Source organism: Cricetulus griseus, chromosome 8, assembly GCF_003668045.3.
Source record: "Cricetulus griseus strain 17A/GY chromosome 8, alternate assembly CriGri-PICRH-1.0, whole genome shotgun sequence".
NCBI classification, from domain to species: domain Eukaryota; kingdom Metazoa; phylum Chordata; class Mammalia; order Rodentia; family Cricetidae; genus Cricetulus; species Cricetulus griseus.
Genome location: NC_048601.1, coordinates 63464987 through 63488671, shown reverse-complemented (window position 1 = coordinate 63488671; position 23685 = coordinate 63464987). Strand labels below are relative to the sequence as shown.

Here is a 23685-nt window from a genome sequence, read left to right as displayed (position 1 = left end):
CCTGCCTCTGCCTCCCTCGTGCTGGAATTAAAGGCGTGCGCCACCAACACCCAGCTGATCTTTTTTTTTTTTTAAATTTTATTTATTTATTATGTATACAGTCTTGTGCCTGCATGCCAGCAGAGGGCACCAGATCTCATTCAAGGTGGTTGTGAGCCATCATGTGGTTGCCGGGAATTGAACTCAGGACCTCTGGAAGAGCAGTCAGTGCTCTTAACCTCTGAGCCATCTCTCCAGCCCATGAGCCATCTTCTTGAATAAAAATATTTTATCTATATTAAGATTTATTTATTTAGAGACACGATCTCATGTAACTCAGACTATCCTGGAAGACACAACAGAGCTTAGGATGACCTCTGAACTTCTGTCTCTTCCTTCTGAGTGCTGGGATTACTGGAGACTAACCCCTGGGCTTTGTGCAGGTAGGGAAGCATCCCACCAGCTGAGCTATCTTCCCAGCTCCTTTTTGTTTATTTATTTGTTTCTGTGATGGTTTCTTTCTGTGTTGACTACACTGGTCTTGTGAAGGTCTGGACTGCATGTGTGTGCCATTATTCCCAGCTTAATTTTGACAACTATTAAAAAAGAGTCTATATAAAATGGTAAACAGCATATGTGGAAATCTTATTTGCAGAATGACAGGGGCTAAGCATGATTTTTTTAAAAAAAATAAAGATTGAGTTTGGATAGTTAATTAAGTATTTTGAGATAAGACCAGTTTGTTCCTGGATGGCCTGGAACTCCCTATGTAGACCTAACTTGTGTCAGGAAACTCACCTGCTTCTTCCTTCTGAGTACTGGAACTGGAGGTATGCGACTTTGGGAGAGTTAAATTATTTATCTTTTTCTCTTTTCTTTTCTTCTCTGTCTCTCTCTCTTTTTTGTTTTGGTTTTTTGAGGCAGGTTTCTCTGTATTTCTTTGGAGTCTTTTTTCTTTTTTAAAAATTTATGAAAATGTTTTATCAATAAAAATAAATAACATCTTTATATAATTTCACCACTTATTCTTGGAGACAGAATTTTACTTTGTAGTTCAGGCTAGCCCCAAATTTGTAGTCTTCCTGCCTTTGCCTCTTGAGAGTGAGGACTACAAATGTGAGCCAGAATGCCCAGCCACTATATTTAAACATACGCAAACATACACTTTTCAAACAAAGGGATTACTTTCATATTTCCTCATCAACAGTATTGTCATTGGTGTTTTAAGAATGCCTGATGGGGGGCTCACTGGCCAAGAGCACTGACTTCTCTTCCAGATCACCTGCCAGTGCTGGGGTTACAGCATGCACTCCAAACATGTTTTTTCCTGTGGGTGTTCAGGGTCCAGCACATAGGTCCTCACACTTGCATAGCAAACACTTAACTAATGGAACCATCTCTCCAGCCTCAATGTTATTGATTTCTTACCTTTATTTGTTTTTAATTCTTTGACTTTACTGAATTCATTCATCAGTTTAGTCTTTTTGTGGGATCCTTGGGTTTTTCTATATATAGAATCAGATTATATAAATAGGAGTGGTAGACATCCTCTCTTCCTGTATGTATGTCTTTTATTTATTTATCTTGTCTGACTGCTTTGGAGAAACCTTCCAATAGTATAAGAATAAGAGCAGTGTAGATGGACACATCTTCTCCCCAATCAGGTATGATACTGGCAAAGAGTTGTCACATATGGTTTTTATGATGTCCATGTATGTTCCTTCTGTGTGTAATTTGTTGATAACTTTGTCATGAATATTGAGTTCTTTTTAAAAAATATTTTTTGATTTATTTGTTTTATTTTTATGTGTATGAGTGTTTTGCTTGCATGTATGTATAAACACCACATGTGTATGGTCCTTGCAGAGGTCAGAAGAGGATGTCAGATCCTCTGGAGCTGGAATTACAGATGGTTGTAAGCTACCATGTGAGCGGTGGGAAAAACTCAGGTCCTCTACAAGAGCAACAAGTCCTCTTAACCGCCGAGCCATCTCTCCATCCCAAGGAATATTGAATTCCTGCATCTACTGAGATAACTGTGCACATTTTGAACCAATCAGATATTGCTATACTATTCATGAAAGTAAAATGTGGAATTAATCCATATGCTCATCATTGGATAAAGGAGGAACTATGGTATATAAGCATAATGGAAAATTACTCAGCTATAATACACAAAGATAATCTTTCTAAGCAAAATGGGCCAAAATGGAGGACACTGGGTAAAGTGAAATAAGACAGACCCAGAAGTACAAATAGCAAGTTTTCTTTCCTGAGTGGATGTTAAAATAGTCAGTTTCGATGTAGAGTTCAAGAGGAGGAGAGGAGACAAGGGACATAGGAAGTTGGACTGCACTACAGACAGAAGAAATGAGAGCATTAATGTTCTGTAGTGATGGAGGGGACAGTAGTTCACAATGAGGGGGAGCGAGAGAGAGAGAGAGAGAGAGAGAGAGAGAGAGAGAGAGAGAGGTGGAAGCTTCCAAAGACACAGTAATAATGAGAAAGAATTTCTAATTACCCTGATCTGCTCAGCACGCATTGTACAAATGCTGAAATATCACACTGTACCTTGTAAATATGTACAATTATTATGTATGAATAATTAAAAAATGTGTAAGGAGATAGTAACACTAACTACCTTGATTTGGCCAGCACAAATCGCAGGCGGGTATAGAATCATCATGCTGTACTCCATAGATACATACAATTAGAAGAATAAAAAAGTGAAATCTGAAAATCAAACAGAAGCTTACACAAACAATTGGGGAGGCGTCTCCATGTTTAGTCTTGTCTGGCCTGAAACTTGCTTTGTAGACTAGTCTGGCCTTGAAATCACAGGGACCTGCCTGCCTCTGCCGCCAAAGTGCTGGGATTAATGGCATGCACCACCGTGCCTGGCTACAGAAGTGCTTTTTAAAAAGGCACTGGACTGGGCACAGTGGTGTAAGCCTTAACCCCAGCACATGGGAGGCTAAAGCAGAAAGATCATGATGAGTTGGAGGCCAACCTGGGTTACATTGTGAATTCAGGGACAGCCTAGGCTACAGAATGAGACCCTATCTTAAAAAAAAACAAAAATTGTGAGAGATGGGCTGATGAGATGGCTCAGTGGATAAAGGTACTTGCCAAGCCTTATAGCCTGAGTCCAGTTGTCAGGATAGTTATGGTGGAAGGAGAGAACCATTGTTCTCCCTGCAAATTGTCCTCTAATCTTCATGTGTGTTATGGCATGCATGTGCCTACACACAGTAAACGAGAGAGAGAGACAGAGTGAAAGAGAAGATTTTATATATGTTGTTTCCATATATAAATGGAATTGCTGAATTGAAAAGGAACCACAAGGGCTCTCCTTCAACAGAACAATCCTTTCTACACAGAACTTTGAGTTTTTCACTTGCTAGAAGCAGTGTCAGTTACCTTTTCTTTTGAAGACAGTGTGGGATGAACAAACTTCCTGTACAGGAGGCTGGATCCTTTTGTATAGGGAGACAGCAGCCAGGCTACAAACGCTATTTTTAGTTCATAATAGAACGGAAACCTGGAAAGATAAGAAGATACACATTCCATTAGGTTCTCAGAAGCACTGCCTGAGGCCCGTGTAGAAAGACGGCGGTTGGCGGTTGACACGAATGCCTCCCACCTCATACACAGATGACAGGTTCCCAGGTTCCTCATCCTCTACCCGTGGAAGGCACGTGTACACACATGCACATCTACACACCCAAGACCTCTCCCTGAAAGCCAATTCGTGTTTTGTTTTGTTTCTGTTTCCCAAGAAAACCAGGAAGGCAGGTTCCCTCCAGCAATCTCAGCACGGCTTTGCCTGGCAGCAGCTGCCAGTAGAAACTGCAGGGCTATGCTCACTGCGGTTGGCATGTGAATCCAGCGGCAGCTTGTGTGTGGGAGATCAAGCTTGTGTCTGGGCACCTGGTCGTTATTTATGGAGACACAGAGGCCAGGGGCATTACAGCAAGGTGAGCCTGGCAGGGTTTCCACACTGGCCCGGCACCTCACTTTCTTGTGTCAGTAGAGGCCGGAAGGGAGCCTGACTCCACCAAGCAGGGGATCTTAGTACTCTACTCAACTCAGTGGCAGGCACAGAGATCTTAATCTTCTTCGTGTGAGCCAAAAGAAAGAAGCGTGGGGGTGTAAGTAACATACCATCCCGGACTGCTACACACCCTCAGGCCCATTCATTCACTTGTGCCACAAACACTCCCCCTACATTTGTCCGTGCCAGCTTATATGTGGTGCTGTGAGGGGAGTGTTAAAGAAGATCCCTGCGATCTTGGAACCTCTGAAAGAGGCAAGATTCTGGCATCTTGGGCTGAGGTAGTGAAGTCAAGAGAATGCTTGCTTTGCAAGTGTGATGAACTGAGTGTGAGCCATGGAACCCACCAAGAAAAGCCAGGTGTGGTAGCATGTACTTATAATCCTTGCACTGGGAAGGCAGAGACAGGGAGTCCCTAGGACACTGGCCAGCCAGTTTAGCCTCCTCAATGACGAGTCACAGGTCACTGAGATCCTGTCTCAAAAAAATAAAAAAAATTAAAAAATTAAAAAAAAAATCACTGTGAGTTCGAGGCCAGCCTGGTCTACAAGAGCTAGTTCCAGGACAACCTCTAAAGCCACAGAGAAACCCTGTCTCGAAAAACAAACAAACAAACAAAGTAGATAGATCAGGAAAGCCACACCTGAAACTCTTTTCTGGCCTACAAATACATGCATGCACATATGTATATATACCTTCAGAAACATCAACAGACAGAGAAAGAGGATGGAGGTGTGAGAACAGAGGAGGGGAGAGGAGAGGGAAGAGGAAGAGGGGAAGGAGAGGGGAGAAGAGAGTCTGCCATCCTTGAATTTAGCATTGATTGATAAAATAATTGTCAACCCAAGACAAGTGTTACAGTAGGTCATAGTGGGTCTCTGCTACTCTACAGTAAGTCTTTGAAAAAATAGAAAGCCAAGCCTCTCACTCACTGTAGTCAGTGGGGCCATGGTGTGGTAAGCAGAGTTTAACCCAGATTTCAACCCAACCACCTCAGTCTTTACCTGGGGCTGTGAATAACATAGATTACCACAAGTTTTGATTTTCTGTACTCTGGCAGTTTGACATCCTGAGGCTTTGCTGACTCTGGGGGAATTACCAGGGTAAGGCAAAAATGAGCTCCCCAGCACAAACACAGGGTCCTTCTGAACTTTCTTCCGTTTTTCTAATATTTCACATTTAAATTTTGTGTATATGTATGTCTGAGTGGGGCTTTATGCATGTAAGTGCAGTGACCATGGAAGCCAGAGGGGGCATCAGATCCTGCAGAAGTTAAGGATCCACCTAGTAACGAATTAGAAGCTCAGAAGCTGATCTGCCCTCTATGAATGCTGGGAACTTAATTCTAGTCCTCTGTAAGAGCAGCAAGCACTCTTAACTGCTGAGCCATCTCTCTAGCACCCTCCCATAAACTGCCTTTATTTTATTTTATAGACAGGGTCTCACCTGTAGTCCCAGTGGCCTAGAACTCATTATGTAGACTAAGCTAGTGTAGAACTCATAGACATCTCCCTGTCCCCACCTCCTGAGTGCTGGGATTGGAGGTACAAACCACCATGCCCATCCTCCTTTCTTCTTTTTTTTTTTTTTATAAAAGTAGAAATAGAGACAGTCTATTAAGAAAAGGAAATCAGTCCTGGGAATGAGAGTGGGCTAGTGAGTGAGGGAAAGGCCTATGCTCAGAGCTTTACAGCTTTCACACACAGGCCAATAGTCCAAAGCCTGGAGGATCTCATATTCCGCATATGCTTGCATGTCCCTAGGAGCAGCACCAGGATCCAGAGATGCTCCTGCATCTCAGAACCATTTACAATAGCAACCGCAAATCCACTCACCTTCCTAGCCCATTCCTTCCCATGGTACTGACAGTGAGAGCCACTGTTCCCACCCTCTGCCTCCAGAACCATTCTGGTACCTACCCCTGTGGCCTTGTGTGGTGCAGTAGGCTGCACTTTCTGTTTCTAGGGATCTGTGAGCTGAATAAATAACTCTCTTCCTGTCAGTCATTTTCAGGTTCAAAAGTATGACCACATCAACCTAAAACAAATCTCAGGCATCCTTAAAACAAGATGCAGTGGATGAGAAGGCCTCTTATGCTAGTCTGAGGCATCAAACAGTAAATCTTTCCCAGGCATCCTTCCCAGATAAAGGGAGCTGAAAATAAAAGCAATCCCTAGCAAGTCATGTTGGAGCCTTTCCACACTCACCCAGTCCCCTCTCCCCCATCAGCAGCTCTACCTCACCAAAGCCTGTCTACTTTCTGCCTCCAGTAGGCTCTTCCTGAATATTCTCCCAGCAACTGGGGAGGGGGGGTGTCCTTTCCTGGCAAAGCTGTTTCATCTTTCACAGCCACAAAAGACGGGCTGAAAGAGGAGAGGCGTGATTGATTCCCCTGGAGTGAAACACGCTGGTGATTAATAATGGAGGGACTTTTGTTTTGAAAACAAATTATTTGCCAGCCCAAGGGAAAGCGACTGAATCCAACAAGCTCAGACACCAGCCTAAGATACACAGACAGTCTCAAGGGCAGCCGTTACACTGCAGCTCTTCTGGTTATTATGTAAAAGACATTTTTAAAAAGTAGGTCATGCATGTACATAGTTAAGGAGTGCTAAAGAATCTAAGAGTATACAGTAGAGTCTCCTTCCCAGACATGACCTCTAGAATTTTCTTAATCAGTTTCTTGCATATCTTGATCTAGGAGCTAGGCCTATTCAATCATGTAGGGACCTGTGATGTCCTTAACTGCCTGGTGGCAGCATTGGTATCATGGTAGCATCTCTATACCTCCTCTATACCTTGCTTTCCCTAATCTGCACAGAATCAACTGTATACATGGGAGACTGTCTCAGTCTTCTTCACGGCTTCCTATAGGTGTGCAAGCATCTCCAGGCAAAAGCATTGAGGACAACCTTTGTTTACTATAAGCCAAGCTTCCAGCAAATGTCCCTGTGTATGCTTCTTTGCACACACATGCAAATGAGGCTACTGTGTGGGTATGCACTTTGTAGATAGCAGGCACCTCCATACAGACTGAGTAACCACATTCTCACTGTACAGCCAGCTAAGAGTCTCTGTCCCAGGCTACAAGATTAGGGTTTAAGAAATGCATATGCCTATTAGACTCTCCCAGGGGCCTCTTGGGACTGCCAGCCTACCTTGATTCTCTGAACCGTTTGTTGCAGATAACTTGCTCTTTAGAATCTTTCTGAAATACCCCACCCATGCTGGTGCAGCTTTTAAAACCTTCCTGCAGGGCTGGAAAGACAGTCTGTGCTTAGAACACGTGTTGCCCAGAGGATGGGAGTTTGGTTCCCAGCACCAATACTGGGAGACTCACAATTGCCTATATCTCCATCTCAGGGGAATCTGACACCCTCTTCTGGCTTCAGAGGACACACACATGCCTGTAATGAATGCATATGCACACATACGCCCTCACATACACACAAATACACTTGCAAGAGTATCTTTGAAAAACAGTAATAAATTTTTTCCTGTCTCCCTACCTTTTGGTTCATTCCTTGGGCCTTCTCTTATCAGACCAACAGAGCAGAGCATATTCCAGTGACACTTAATGTTGAAAACATTAACGCATGTGGTTTCTTGCATCCTCCCTGTCTCCCATGTGTTCTCTTAGCCCATCCTTTTCACAGGACCAGGACACTGAAGCCAGGTGGGATGCTGCAGGAAAGCAACAACTCCAGAGAGAAGCCGACTGCCAATGTTTACAGGCAGAAAGAAAACAACTCGTAAAGCTGTGTCGTGGGTAAGGAAGACTGGACAGACCCTAATCTACCTTTACAAATGGTGCACGTAAATGGAAACCCAGCCTCTCCGTTGGTCCCAGCACTACCCTAGTCCTGGTTCCATTTCCTCATTCTCAGCCTGCACTTCCTTCTCAACAAAGCTCTGGTTTTAAAGCTCGGTTTCATCTCCAGGGACACTAAGAAGGAAGCTCCTGCTTGTCTGTGTTGAGTGTTTTCTTGATAGCAAAACCAGAGTCTCAAGACTTTATCCTGTCTCTGACCATCGCTGCCCTCACACTACAGACATTTTGTCCTGCTCTATTGATCTCCAGAGATACCTGTTTGTTGACTGGTTGATTGGCTGATCCACTGGTTCATTTTTTACTTGTATTCATTCCACGGAGAAAACCCTTCTGTAAAGGTGCAAGTTGAAAGGCATACACAGAGCAGGACGGTGTTCTAGTCTGTTCCCTTAAGGGAGGAGAGGGTTTGTTTGCCTTACACTTCACAGTTCATCACTGAAGGAACTCAGGGCAGGAACTTGAAGTGCAAACCTGGAGGAATGCTGTTTGCTGACTTGCTCCCTCACAGGTTCATGTTCAGCTACCTTTCCAGGACCACCTGCCAAGGGGGTTGTTGCCACACTGAGTTCCCCTACACCAGTTAGCAATCACTATAATTCCCCACAGACTGCTCACGGGCCAATCAATTGCCAATTGAGGCAATTCCTCAATCATGCTTTCCTCTGGGATCACTCTTAAGCTGTGTCAGGTTGACAGAGACAGCTAGCACAATAGGTTAGGCACATCCTTGCTCCTATGAGAGAGCTAAGCCAACTGGGTGAGTCCATAGCAAGGCCACATAATACAGTGCAAGTATGGACAATGCCCTAGTGGGGCGCAAGGCATTAGTGTACCCCCAATTTCCTTTTGTTGTTCGCCTTCCCCCGAGTTTTCCTTGCTGTCTTTGGTATTACCCCAACCATCACATGTGGAAAACAAATCCCTGAGGAGCCTCCAGAGGTTATCCTCTGGTGGGTATCAGTGGACCCTAAGTTTTAGAGGGGAGGAAAGGCAAGTTCCTAGTGAGAATAGAGTGGAGTCTCCTGGACACATGAGAAGGCTCCCTGAGAAGCCGGGTCCCCCTGGGCTATGGTCGAGAAGAGGCCGGGAGCTGTTCTTGAGATCCCACACTTGAAAGCATGAATGGGTGGAAAGGAGAGAGGGAAGGCCATGCATACATCTTGGTGAAGAAAGGAAGTGAAGGAATTAAGGGCGTGTGAAGGGACACATGAATACACACTACATGAAAAGAATGCTAGCCTTCAACCTTAGAGAAGGGGTCAAGAGCAAAGACAGGGAAAAATAGATGAAATGGAGGTATTCACACTTGCACCTCCCTGGGCTGGGAATACCCTGACTGGGTGTTCTTCCCCACAAAGGCTGCAGGAAGTACTGCTCCAACAGAAGTGTTAGTACCTGGATAGAACCCGCACAGTGGGCTTTTGAAACACTCATGGCAGGAGCTGGGTAGATACTGCCCTGCTTCCATTATTCTGCCCTAAGAGGGACAGACCTGGGGTGGTCCTGTTTATACTAACTGATGCTAGATCACTAAGTACTGCTAAAGAAGCACTGAGTAGTCATTCCCAAATCACAGAAGAGTGCAATTTGGAACCGAGAAGTTCTGGAACACCGGCACAGGCAGCAGAGAGGGGCCAACTGGCTGGAGCAATCTCTAAGCTTTGTGGGAGGGCCCTTGAGGTGCACGCTGCTCCCCCTTCAGAATTTACTTTCCTTCCCATTTGTGAATTATTCTTAAGTTAGCCATCGAATCCCTGTTGTTCGCTAGAATGGACTCAAGAGATCCAATAACAGCATGGGTTCATTGGCCAAAGCCTATCTCCTGACTTTATAAAGATTTATCAGAATACTGCCTAGTCACTTATTTATGCATTATCTGTGGCTGTTTTCACACTACCATGGCTCAGCTGAGTAGCTACAATAAAGAGCATACAGGTCTGAGAGCTTAAAGTATTTCCTATCTGGCCCTTTACAAAAAAAAGTGTGCTGCTGATGCCTCCAGAATAAACAGTCACAAACAGAACTGGGCCCTTGCAGGTGGAGCCGCTCAGATCTGTTGGCTTCACTACCACGACCTCTGCCAGCTAAGTCTGCTTCTATCCCATCCTACCATCCGGGTCTTCAGCCTTGGGGTAGAAAAGGTTGCATGCTAAGATGCTATTGAGGAATCACGCCCCACCCCCACCTCCCCAGTATGTATCTGAGGAGAAAGCTACCCGCACTTCCTCAGTGGCTTCTAAGGCAAGGCCTTGAAGGACACAGGCAGCTGTGGTCTCCATGAGCTCGAGAGATGCCTGTCTTCCATAAGGGCACTGGACATGCAACAAAACCATCCAAATACATGCAATTGATGTGTACAGTGTTTCTAGAAGAAAACACAGGTAACTTTTCATTGTGATACCCCTAAGTAGAAGAAGGAATGGGGGAGAGGAAAGACTTGTTATTTTGAGGGGCATTGCTAATGATTGAATCCAGGGCCTCACACACACTAAGTGTGCACTCTTCCACTGAGGCTGTGCCCCAGCCCACAGATTTACTTCCTTCTCTCCTCTCTTCTGCTCCTCCCTCCCTGCCTGCCTCCCTCCCTCCCTCCCTTCTCTCTCTCTCTCTCTCTCTCTCTCTCTCTCTCTCTCTCTCTTTCTTTCTTCCTTTCTTCCTGTTTTTCTTTGGTGGTGTTGGGACCGAACCCCAGGTCATACACATGCTAAGCAAATGCTCCACAAGCCAACAACATCCTCAGTCCCTGCACTGAATTTTCAATGTATTATTTCAATTTTATTATGCCATGTGCACAAATTATTTTATAATTTAAAAAGGATTAAATGAAACCACCTCTACAAGTTGTAAGCAAATCGCCATTCAATCTATTCTGTGACCACTGAGTTGCTGCTTCCCTCAAGGTAGAACACGGGAAGATAAGATAAGAGAAGCAAAGAGAGACAGAGAGACAGAGAGAGAGAGAGAGAGAGAGAGAGAGAGAGAGAGAGAGAGAGAGAACTATGAGGAGGAAAACTGCCCTGGGAAGGGTAGTAAACAAGATGGAATGGGGATGAGTGATGAGTGCAGCCTGAGGGGCCAGATCCAGGAGAGCCCTCCTCTGCAGAACCGAGGCTTTCCTCCAGGAGTGGGGCAAGGAACCCTCACTTCCCACCCATAAACTGCCAGACACCACCAGCTAAGAGGGCCACAGGGGAACAGGTGAGGCCTCCACTTGACAAGCAGGAAGGTAGGGATTCTACCAAGCCCTGTATAAACACTCCAGACATACCTCCATTAAGGTTACTCACAGCTAACTTTAAGATGGGGAGATATCTGGATTGTTGGGGTGAGCCTATCTAATCACATTACATAGCAAACACACAATCTTCAGTTGGAAGAAGACAGCGTCTGAAGCCTGAGAAGGCTCAAGATGCCATTGTGAGCTTGAAGAAGGGAGTGGTGCATGTGAAGAAAGCAGAGCCCCAGGTCCTACAGCCACAACAGACAGAATGTAGCTAACAACTCAATGACTGTGATTCGGAATCTTTCCCAGAGCCTTCAGACAGAGCCCCAGCTGTCCCACACCTTGACCCTGGCCTTGTGAGGTTCTGACAGAGAATTTGGTTCATCAACAGAGATGGTAGAATAAGGACTGTGTGCAAAAAAAAACTTGTATGTCTCACCAAATAAAAATCAATTGACAGGCCCAGGTATGGTGGCACTCACCTTTAATCCCAGTACTTGGTGCTGGGCGTTGGTGGCGCACACCTTTAATCCCAGCACTCGGGAGGCAGAGGCAGGCGGATCTCTGTGAGTTCGAGACCAGCCTGGTCTACAAGAGCTAGTTCCAGGACAGCCTCCAAAACCATAGAGAAACCTTCTCTCAAAAACAAAACAAACAAACAAACAAAAATCCCAGTACTTGGGAGGCAGAGGCAGGCAGAGCTCTATGAGTTCAAGGTCATCTTGGTATACATAGCAAGTTTCAGGCTAGCCAGGCCTATGTAGTAAGAACCTATCTCAAAAAACTGAGAAAAAAAATTAAATTGACTAAAAAAAAATTAGTTTTTGAGTACTTACTAGGTAGAAAACTCTAAAACTGTACCATGATAGGTGAGTAGTCCAGTGACTTGATAGGAGCACAGCTACCACTAGCCAGGATTTCTATCCAGCAAAGGTAACAATGTTAACATGTCCATATTCCAGGAAGGAGCTCCCGAGACTAACACTATAGCTCCCTGTTATCCATGAGAAGGAGAAGACAGCAGGCCAAAACACAGCACTAGATGGAGGGAGCCCGAAGGACACATGACTGGATGACTCCAGGTGCTGGCCACGCTATTTAATGGACCCATTCTGGTTTGGGACCCAGTATCCTCATCTCTACAGATGACATGGGAGTCTTCCTGATGTAATCCCAGCATGTAGGAATCTGAAAGAGGGGTTTTTAGTGGGAAAGACTAGCCTAGGCTACACTGAGACATTATCTCAAAAAAAGTTACCTTAAAACACTGGGCTAGTGAGATGGCTTAATGGGTAAAGGTGCTTGTTGTACAGGTTGGTGACCCGAGTTGATGCCCAGAACACACATACAATTGGAAGGAGATAACTACAAAATTGTTCTCTTCCACATGTGTACCATGGCATGCTTAAGCTCACATGTACCACATATGCATCTTATGTAGCACACGTACATAGACACACACACACACACACACACTCACACACGGAATAATACAATTTTAGAAATAAAAATGTTTGTGTAAATATGTTTATTAGCATACCAACAATTTTGCTTTTGGCTTTTTTTGTTTGTTTGTTTTTTGTTTTTTGAGACAGGGTCTCTCTCTGCAGTCCTGGCTATCCTGGAACCCACTATGTTCAAGATGGCTTCAGACTCACAGGGATCCTCCTGCCTCTGCCTCAAGAGCACTGCAATTAAAGGCGTGCACCACCACACCTGGCACCATCAAATGTTTTCCGAGGACATACAAGTGTGAATAGCAGTTATGAGAAGAGCACAAGGGTTAGGAGTAAATGTGGTATTCTGATCGCACACTTATTTTGTCTTGCAGTGCTGGGCCTCAAGCCCAGGGCCTCACGCACAGAGAGCACTAGTGCTTCACTCCTGAGGCTTAGCCCCTTTCGTGCCTACTCCCATATATCACTTCTTTCCTTCTTTGACATGACTACACTTTACCAACTCCATTTACAGAGGAGCTCTGGCCATGTAGTCTATAACGCATCCCTAGTGCCTTACACAACACCTGCTCTTAGGAAGATCATCAAGGAAATTCACTTGAATAACTTTTATGGAGTAACTTACTAAATGTAGACAGAAATATGGATTAATAATTAAGAGAGAGCTAGCCAGTAGGAAGCCCAAGCCATCAGTCAAACAGTTTATAATTAATATAAGCCTCGGTGTATTTATTCTGGGCTAAACGGCCGTGGGACCAGGTGAGATGGAAACGCTCTACAACTAAAAATGTTCCAACTAACATTCCAGCTTTGGCCTTGCTCCTCTGGTCCAAGGAAGGTTGAGGTCCTTCCCCACCTCTCCCCACACCAGACAAAGCTGCCCTTTGAAACATCCCAGTCCCTGGAGCACTTACCAGCAAAGGAAGATGTCTGTGAACGTCTCTGCTGTGGTGAAGAGAGCAAATATAATCCAGTACATCATCCATTTGACCTGTTGAGAAAAAGAGTTGGTAGACAAGGTCATGGCTGCTCATCCCAAGGCAGTGGACACTGAGGCAGGTCCAGGTGTGCCACTTGTACCTGTTGTCCCCTTCTCATACTTCCCTAACTCAGGAGCAGTTCTGCTACACATCTTCCATGCCGGGAGCAAATAGGCTGTTGTACGATCAGAGTAAGATTCCAAGCAAAAACCTTGGAGGAATTTTAGACTTAATTTAGGTTATGCCTTAGGACAAAGCCCCAAAGAGCTGGGGAAGGAACCTGAGCCTGCCAGACCACCTGCAAGTTCAAGAGGGGAGACCCTCAGAGAAGGGAAGTCAAGAAAAGAAAACCCCAAAATTGACACTATAAGCTGTTTTCAAAGTCATGGCCAGAATCCTAGCACTCGGGGTGCTCAGGGGGATCATGTGGTTGAGTTCAGTCTGTACTACAGAGCAAAAAAATCTTCCACAAAAATAACAAAGCTCTTGGCTGGATCTTGAACTGCAAAGAACCAAAGTAAGATTTCAAACGGGGATTTAAATACATATATAAATGAAACAAAAAGATAAGGTATTAGAAAAAATGAGAAAGTCTGGGTGTCCTATAGATGCCAGGTGTCCAGCATACAGTTCCCAATTATCCTGGTTCTTAGGTATCTTACTTCTCAACACTGTTTGGATATTTTTTATAGCATCATATAGAAAACTAATTTCAATGACAATATTGTTTCCATAAGGATGCAATCAATTTTGGCAGGCACACCTGAACTTTGACTCACTCCTGCCCAATGAATCCATTTAATATCAGTTAACACATTAATTCCAACAGTTTCAGTTTTGAGAAAGGGTCTCTCTCTATTAGCAGCTCTCTAAGGATAGTGACCACTACATATCAGAATTATTAAGGATATTGGGATGGGAAGGTCATCCTACCAACTGTAATCACATGCATCCTTAAAAGAGGACTCTTCCCAGCTGGGTCTGAGGGGGGAGGTGACTGTGGAGGACTCCTCAGAGACAATGCCTCTGGCTCCAAAGAATGAGGAAAGGGTTTGTGCTGAAGGGCAACTGTCACTCGGAGCCACAAAGACAGGGGAACAGACTCTACTCCAAACACTCCAAGAAAAACATCCCTGCCTGTGTCTCCAGGGTCAAAATCTAATAATGTATGTTGTTTTATGCTGGGAAGTTTGTGGTAACTGGTTATAGTGACAATAAGAAGCTAATCCAAAACTTGTATGAAAACTTTAATAACAAAAATATAAAAATGAGAGTGTAGCCACAAGGGAATAACTCAGCAACATAAATATTAGTAGTCATGAGGGAGTTATTGTTACAGTCTTAAAATTTTGCATTATCCTGGGATAAAGAGATAGCTCAGCCATTAAGAGCACTGGCTGCTCTTCCATAGGACCTGGGTTCAATGCCCATCAACTACATGGTGGCTCACAACTTTCTGTAACTCCAGACTCAGGGGATTTGATGCCATACACATAAAATAAAATAAATTTGCATTATCCAATAACCTATGTTTTGTACATATGTTATAAATTATAGATAATAATATAATCTCAGGTATAACCAATTTAAAAATAATAAGTAAATATTTTTAAAAGTTAGTTCAAGAAACCACTGACTCATTGCAGGGAAAATGGTGTGAAGCCAGTCTCAGGGATTGGCTGTAGAGAAGGATGAAAGACCTGATTTGGAAGATGACAATAGTCCTAAGGATGAGGGGTGATCACCAACTGGATATGATAATTAATGGAGACAGATAGTGGAGGAGAGGCTGGAGTCACAGGAAAGCCCCAGGTTTTCTGGACAATTGTGGTTATGAGTGCCACAGGTGAAATTCATCTGGAAGAGTCTTCATCAAGAAACTCCCCAGATCAAACTGGCCTGTGGCAATGTCCATAGGAGATCGTCTTGATTGTTAGTTGATTTAGGAGGCCCAGCCCATCGTGGGCAGCCCCATTCTCTGGGCAGGTGGTCCTGTGCTGTATAAGAGAGGTGCTGAGCATGAGCCTAATCAAGCCATCAGAGCAGTAGTCTCCATGGTTTCGGCTATACGTCCTTGGATGTGAGTGAATTCCTTGGTTTGAGGCACTGCAAGCAGGCCTGCCTCTAACATCCTGCTTGAGTTCTGGCTAGCTTCTCTCCATGATGGACAGAGACCTAGAAATGTAAGCCAAACGCTTCCCTCCCGAAAACCACTTTTAGTCAGAGTGTTTTCTTTTTTAAATTTTTAAGATTTATTTTTGCTTTTTAATCTGTGTGTGAGAGAGACACAGACACACACACACACACACATACACACACACACACACACAGAAAGAGAAAGAGAGAGAGAGAGAGAGAGAGAGAGAGAGAGAGAGAGAGAGAGAGAGAGAGAGAGAGAGAGAGAGAGAGAGAGAGATTCCCTAGAACTGGACTTCGAGGTGGTTGTAAGCCACACAACCCAGGTGCTGCAAACCAAACCTAGGTCTTCTGGAAAGGCAGCAAGTGCTCTTAATCATGGAACCATCTCTCCTGACCCTTGTCAGAATGTTTCATCAGAGCCATAGAAATAAAACAGAACAGACCACAAAAAGGAAACATGTTAACAGTGTGAGTGCATGTGTGATATGCAGACCACAAAAAGGAAACATGTTAACAGTGTGAGTGCATGTGTGATATGCAGACACTGGGTATGCTAGAGCTTTGAGAGCATTGGGTCATTGTGTGAGTGAGTGAGTGTGTGTGGGGGGGGGCAGAGAGAGACACAGACACAGAGACAGAAGCAGAATGCATGTGAGGACAGAGGAAGGAGCCAGGTCTCCCCTAGTACTGCTCAACTCCTTTCTCCCAATGCCAATTTTACCCAGAAACAATCTTAACTCCCAAGCTCTCCCCCAGGAGGAAAAGTGTGGACAGCCAGACAACACAAACAGCTGTTCGGCTTGTCAGTTAGTTTTCACTCTAAATTAATGAATTGCCATTCTGGTCATACACCAGGCTCCTGTGAGTTTAGTCAGCGCCTAACAATTTACCAGGGTTTGATCTCTCCCAGCTGGCTGGGAGCACGTCTGCTTTTCGATCAGTCCTTGCACTGCCCAGACCTCAGTAAGGCCTCCCTGCCTGGCACAGCTGCTGAGCACCACAGGTGGGAAGGGTCAGCCGGGGTAGGGCTAGAAGAAGCTGCCTATTGCTTTAGCCTGGGCTGTGTCAATTGAGAACCAGGGGCCTCTGTGTTTGCAATTTCTCAGCTATTTATAGTGTGCACACCGAGCTGTCCTCACACATGCCAGGGACTGGCCTCCAGAAGTTACCCACTCTGAATTCCCTAGTAGGAGTAGCTGAAGCGAGTGGTTCTGTGAAACTGCAAGAAAGGGTCCAAGTTTTGTTTGGCTGTAGCTGATCTAGAGGTGTTCATCATAAAGACTTCTTGGGAGATCCATGAAAATAATGACTTTCAAGTTATCTCTGAATTAATTCTTTCTTTTAAGATTTTACTTTTCTTTCTTTTTTGTGTCTATGTGTATTAGAATGTACTTGTGTGTGCAAGTGCCTGAGGAGGTCAGAAGATGGTGTTGGATCCTCTAAGCTGGAGTTACAGGTAGTTGTGAGCCTCCCCAAATGGGTTTTGGGATCTGAACCCTGGTCCTCTGTAAGAGCAGCAGTATTCTTAATTACTGAGCCATCTCTCCAGCCCTTGAAATATCTTTTTACCTATACACCAAAATGACCAGAGATAATGCTGGGAGCACCCAACATTAATGACTGCAATCCTCTAATGAGTGAGTCCTCCCGACCCCAAACTTGTCAAGCATCATCTAAGAGGAAAAGGGATTGTTACCACTCTACAGTTCAGAAGATGACCTGAGGTTTAAGCCACTTGTCTAGCCTGTAATTAGCACCAATAAGTTTCAGAGCTAGGACTTGGTAACTCAGTCTCTTTACAACCAAGCCCACATCCTCCTCACTTTGACCTGGGCTAGTTCCCTACAAGGAAAAGGACATTTTCATCACATCCTTCATTTGGCAGGTCTTGGTCAATGGTGTGGCTAAACAGGAGGTCCCTTTGATCACCAGGAATGATGCATGCAGCACCCAAGCCACCAACAGTAACGATTGCAATCCTCTAACCGGTGAGTCCTCCTGGTCCCATTGCCATGTCTCTGCAAGGTGCTGCAGAGAAATGACTACGAACACCTCATCCTCCAAGAGCTTACACACCAACAAGGCTTAAACTCTGGGTGCTGGAAGACGGCCTGGAGAGGGTCAGAACTGGAGAGCCAGGAAACAGCCAGGCCAGCTGGCTCCTCAGACCTGTGCACCTCTCAATGCCTGATGCTGGTCTGTGGTCTGCAGAGTTTCCCAGACGGGGAAACCCAGGCTGGGAGAGATGAAGTCACCGTGGCACCTGGCCTCTAGTTCCGGATGCAATTTCCTCTCATACTTCTCTGCTTTCCTCACTTCAGCACTTAGGGTCTGGACAGGGGGCAGTTTTGGAAGGGGATGGGACTCCTGAGAAGTCACATGAGAAGGGGGTGATGAAGATTTTCCCTCTTGCCACCAGTACCCACACCAAAGGACTATCTTCCTCTACCACGACTTGATACTCAGCCACACACCCCATCAGCCACCCCCAAACGAGAGGCTTTACTTACGTATTCTTTAATGTCCTTGGACTTCACAGCCTTGTAGGAGTAATATGCAGGATAAAGGGTGCCAAATATAAGCCTGCAGAGGTGAGACAGAGGAAAAAGAAGAGATGTGATTTTCACAGATCCTGTGTAATGGAAATCATACATCAGCTCCAGGGGACTGTTCTCTAGGTCTCCCGAAGGGTTCCTGTCACTGCTGGAAGGTCCTTAGGAAATGCTTCCTGAGACAGTCCACCCACACACTTCCTGCCATTGGCTTGGGCAGCATGAAAGGGTGATTTGGAGTAATGGAGGTCAATGGGAAGGCATAGTCCAGCTGAGCCGCCAAGGCGCTATCCAAGTCTGACTTCCTTTCTTGATGTTGAGCCATCAGCAGCTCCTCAAGCCTGTAATCATTGGATTTGACCTCAGCATCTCAAAGCAGCCAGAATAAGCTTTTTCAAAAATCACAAATCTAATCAGGTCAATCTCCGCCCCCCCCCACCAGCACTACCTCCACTCTGCCTTCACTTACGTCTCGTCCTGCTCTTAAGAAGCAAGTGAGTATTTACCAGCTGCCTGATTTCAGCTCTCACTAGGGTAAGGAAGTAATTAACCCTCAGACCTGCTGTTGAGATCAGTCTTCAAGGACAAGCTCGGATTCCGTCTACCTTACTTCTGTCAACGCTGCTTCCTTCTGGAATCTCCCCCTCCATCTTTTTTGATTAACAACCTACTCATTCATCAGATCCCAATACCCACATGATTTCCGGGCCTCCTCTCTGGCCTCCCAGACTAGGTCAGCCTTCCCTACTGAATGCTCTCAGCATCATGTGCACATTATCAGGGTGTTCTTTTACTGCTTCTTGGTGCTTTGGTTGACAACCATCTCACCAGTAACCCATAAATGCCCCGAAGACTGAGAACACTTTTTGAAGGAGAGGGTCCACCAGGGCCTCATCATTTGGTTCAGGGTGACCCCAATCTGAAGACCTTCTTGCCTCAGCCTCCTAAGCACTGGGATTACAAGCATGAAACACCCTGCCCCAGAACAGGTGTTTTTTAAATTACAGGTGTTTTAAAAATTGTATTTATTCATTAGTGTACGCATATGTATTCATATGGGTGCCATGGCACACGCACATCAGGAGGTCAGAGGACAGCTGGTGGGTGCCAGTACTCTCCTTCCACAATGTAAATCCCAGGGATTGAACCCAGGTCAACAGGCTTTGCAGCAAGCACCTTTACATACTGAGCCACTTCACCAGCTCAGAATCTCACTATGTAGCTCTGACTGGCCGCCTGCAAGTTTCTATGTAGACCAGGCTAGCCTCAAACGCAATAGAGTTCTGGCTGCTTCTGCCTCCTAAGTTCTGGGATTAAAGGTGTGCGCCAGCCACCACACACAACCCAACAGTATTTTAAAATGAACAAATAGAATGTCAGACCTAGAAGGGCTTCATTCTTTAGCCCGAATGACAAGGTCACTGCAACTGTCACCTCAGTGCACGCTGACCAGGGTACAGAAGCCACCCAGTCTCAGGTCTTACAGGAGCTGGCAATCTCAGACAGAGGTTGGGGTTCCCTTCAAGGAACCTGCCTTGTCAGAAAAAAGTACCATGCAGAGGATACCCAAAGTCAATGCCCATTAGGCATTAGGAAATCATATAGCAAAGATATATGTAATTAACCAAGCAGGGGGGCAGCTATATCAGGAGCACTGTGGTTGGGGGATACCAATGTCCATGGAAAACAGAAATAACAGCACCAGGTCAGTTCTGACAATGAGGAGAAAGGTGTGTGTGTGTGTGTGTGTGTGTGTGTGTGTGTGTGTGAGAGAGAGAGAGAGAGAGAGAGAGAGAGAGAGAGAGAGAGAGAGAGACCTTATATAGCCTAGACTTCTCTGGTCAAGGAACCCCCATCATTGACATAGGGCCCCAGTTCTCAGAAAGGCTGGCCACTTGCTTTCCCAGAGTCTCATAATCATTAGGAAGGGGTAAAGCATGGGTGGACCCAGACAGACTGGCCTCTTACAGCCTGATTTCTTGTCACCACCATTGGCTGAGATGAGAGGCATGAGAAGCCAGATAAGCAAGAAAAAGGGACAAAAGTAGACTGAAAGGGAGAGGAAGAGTAAGGATGGAGGTGGGAGAGAGAGAATTTAAGAAGGAGCAGGCAGTGCTGGCATGGTGGTGATGCCGGGCATGGTGGTGACGGTGGGCATGGTGGTGATGCCGGGCATGGTGGTGATGCCGGGCATGGTGGTGATGCCGGGCATGGTGGTGACGGTGGGCATGGTGGTGATGCCGGGCATGGTGGTGACGGTGGGCATGGTGGTGATGCCGGGCATGGTGGTGACGGTGGGCATGGTGGTGATGCCGGGCATGGTGGTGATGCCGGGCATGGTGGTGATGATGGGCATGGAGGGGAAAGACTGCAATTCTAGCATGCAGAAGGCAGAGGCAGGAAGACTACTGGAAGTTGGAGGTCAGACAGGTCTATAAAGTGTGTATCACGCCAGCTAGGGTTACATAGCAAGACTGTTTCAGGACACAAAACAACGCAGGTGAGGTGGCTCCAAGTCTGATGACCTGAGTTTGATCTCAGGGGCCAAGTGGTAGAAAGAAAGAACTGACTCTTTATATTTGTTCTCTGACTTCTACACATGGACCATGTACCCACCCTTCCACCCGCCACTAAATAAGTAAATAAATGTGACTTTTTAAAACAAGAAGGTGGGTCAAGGAGTGTGTGGCCTCGCCTGAGGGCCTCCAGGCTCAGGTACAGGTGACCCTGTGAAGGAGGTCTCCCCAGCCACTCCATCCCTCTCTTGGCCTGCCCCATACTCAAGCATTCTTGGGAATCAGAGGTCACTTCCTTCTTAGTTGAGGCCTTCCTGCCCTTGTTATTGTCCTCACCACCCCTAAAACCAGGCTCCTCTCCCTGTCTTGCCTACACAGTCACAGTTCCCTGCATTTTTTATTCCTCATCTTTATCCAAAGCATTTAGGCAGTCTGTCCCGGAGTCTGTCTCTCCCACAAGATAGGAAGTCCCATAGAGACAGGACTTGTGTCTGCTTTATTTGTAGCTCCATCTCCATTCCTGGCATTAAAGTCAGCATCTTCCAGGAGACACCTGTGACCTTGGATGAGGTCTGAGCAGCTGGGGGTATGCCAGACAGCACCAGGCTGAATCAGCAAGGCCTCAGGCACAATCCCAGCCAATTTTGGGGAAATAACATGCGGCTCCTTGGCACAGATGCCATGGTTATCCATGTCGCCAGGCTGGTTTCCAGCCCTTGTTCAGAGGCAGCACATAAACAGTGGAAGATGGATCCAGGGGTCTATTGTGTGGAACCTCTGTGAACTCTAATGAGCAGCAACACCTTCATAGAGGTCAGAGCTGGAAAGTTCACAGGGCACCTAGCCAGGGAGGCCTGGGCTCCATCAGACAGTCTCTTGGGACATGAGCTGGTAACTAGCATCCCTTACTTAGACCGGTTTGACAACAGAGGGTCCCTCCACAGACACATGTCCATTTGAGTCTACTAACTCAAGAACACTGGGATTAAAATGATCGATTCTCGATAAGTAATGAATGAAGCAGGTCCAGGCTGAATGGGTTTGGCATTTATGTCTGTTTAAACCAGATGAGCCATTCTGAAGGCAAACCTAGGGCTTTGTGCCTGCCAGACCAAATGCCTCTTAAAAGGACATCGCCCAATGATCCCACCTTCCTGGACCCCCCAGTCTCACAGTTTCCCCACTCTGAGCTTCAGATTAGAGTCCTATGGGCTTTTCTGATGAGCCAGGAAGCCAGCAATCATCACCTTCCTGGCAGCTCTTTCTGCTGCCTGAATCTTAGTATAAGATCTCCCCTCAACCCAAGTGTTTTTCCACTAATCTTTTAAGATCCATCTCAGCAAAGCCATTTCAGTGAAACCTGGTCACTTCTCCCTCAGCTTTTCCATACTCGAGTTTTGTTTGTTTTTTGAGACAGCATCTCATGTTGGCAAGACTGACCTTGCATTCACTCTACAGCTAAGGATGGCCCTGGCCTTCCGATCTTCCTGCTTCTATCCTCTGTGTGCTGGGAGCACTGGCTTGCCTCCCAGGCCCTGTTTATGTGGTGCTGGGATGGACTCAGGGTTTCGTGAGCCTATCTGAGGTCTCTACCCACTGAGCTACATCCTCCACCCTGACATTGCTTTTTCTTTTACATAGGGACTTGTGTAGCCCAGGCAGGCCTTACACTTGCTATGTAGTGGCCCAAAGTAGTCTTGAACTCCTGCTCCTCCCGACTCCACTTCTCAAATGCTGGGATTACAGATGTGTGCCACCATGCTCAGCTTGGCTCTAATGACTTTTCTGTAAGCATAGGCCTATTTTAGAATCCAACCCCTTGTCCTCACCCCCTCCCAAATTCATTGTTTCTCTTTCTTTAATAACCATCTAATTTCATGCTGCCCATATACTCCTGGGCATGGGGTCATTCACTGGAGCTCCGTCTACCCACCAGGGAACACACCCTTAAAGAAAACCCATTCTCCCTCCCCTACGAGCATCAACAGCTCCTCAGCTAGGGGTGGGGGCTCATGAGTCCCTCCCCACTCTATGCTAGAATGTGTACTGGCTTGACCTTGTGCCAGTTATGTGCAGGAAACCACGGTTGCGGTGAGTTAAGGAGTGAAGCTGTCTTGGCATGTCCAGAGGACGGTTTCACTTCAATCCTCCCCAATCTCTGGCTCTTACAATTCCCGTTCACTTCCTCTATGGTCCCTAAGTCTTGGAGAAGAGGATGTGACATAGATGTCCCATTCATCAGCCCTTGGTTTTATTTTTTAAAGATTTACTTACTTTTATTTTATTGTATGAGCCTACATGTATGCAAGCGCACTACTCATGACACTGGTACCCGTGGGTGTCAGAAAAAGGAGTCAGAGATGTTGGAACTGGAGTTATGGATGGTTGTGAGCCACTGTGTGGGTGTTGGGAATAGAACCTTGGTCTTCTGCAAGAGCAGTAAGTGCTCTTAGCAGCTGAACCATGGCTCCAGCATTAGAAGCCCTTAGATTTTTGAGATAGGGTCTAGCTACAAAGTCCAGGTTGGTCTCAAAGACATGGTCCTTTTACCTGGTGACACCCTGGAAGCAGAGGGAGCCAGAGAAAAGCCCAGGACAAGATATCAATCTCAAGGACATCTTCACCTTGACCTACCTCTTCCAACAATGTCCCTCCACGAAATTTCCCATCACCTCCCAATGGTGCCAACAAATTTTTAATCCATCAGTGAATTAACTCATTGATTAGGTCAGAGCCTTCGCAACCCCTTCAGCTCTCAGTGAGCAGATCCACTAGCTGGGGACCTAGCCCTCAACACATGAAGCATTTTGTTGGAGGAGCCACTTCACATCAACACCGTAACATAGGTGGACATGTGTGACAACGCACAGCATCTTCCAGGGGGTATCATGAAACCACCTGGCAGCATTGCACTGATTACTACTCCTTCTGCAAGTACAAGAGTTCTAACGCT

General features: G+C 45.8%; 1 protein-coding gene across 1 annotated transcript in view; it reads right to left on the bottom strand.

The window, feature by feature from the left end:
• The window catches only part of Reep1 (receptor accessory protein 1), a 51386-nt gene extending 30814 nt beyond the window's left edge, over positions 1-20572 (bottom strand). Inside the window, exons 1-4 of the mRNA XM_035449045.1 lie at positions 20337-20572; positions 18175-18247; positions 13460-13536; positions 3400-3520 (exon numbers count right to left, since the gene is read on the bottom strand). Of these exons, the coding sequence (XP_035304936.1) occupies positions 3400-3520; positions 13460-13536; positions 18175-18247; positions 20337-20572 (507 nt within the window). The remainder of the gene's footprint in view (positions 1-3399; positions 3521-13459; positions 13537-18174; positions 18248-20336) is intronic.
• Positions 20573-23685: the final 3113 nt, after the last annotated feature.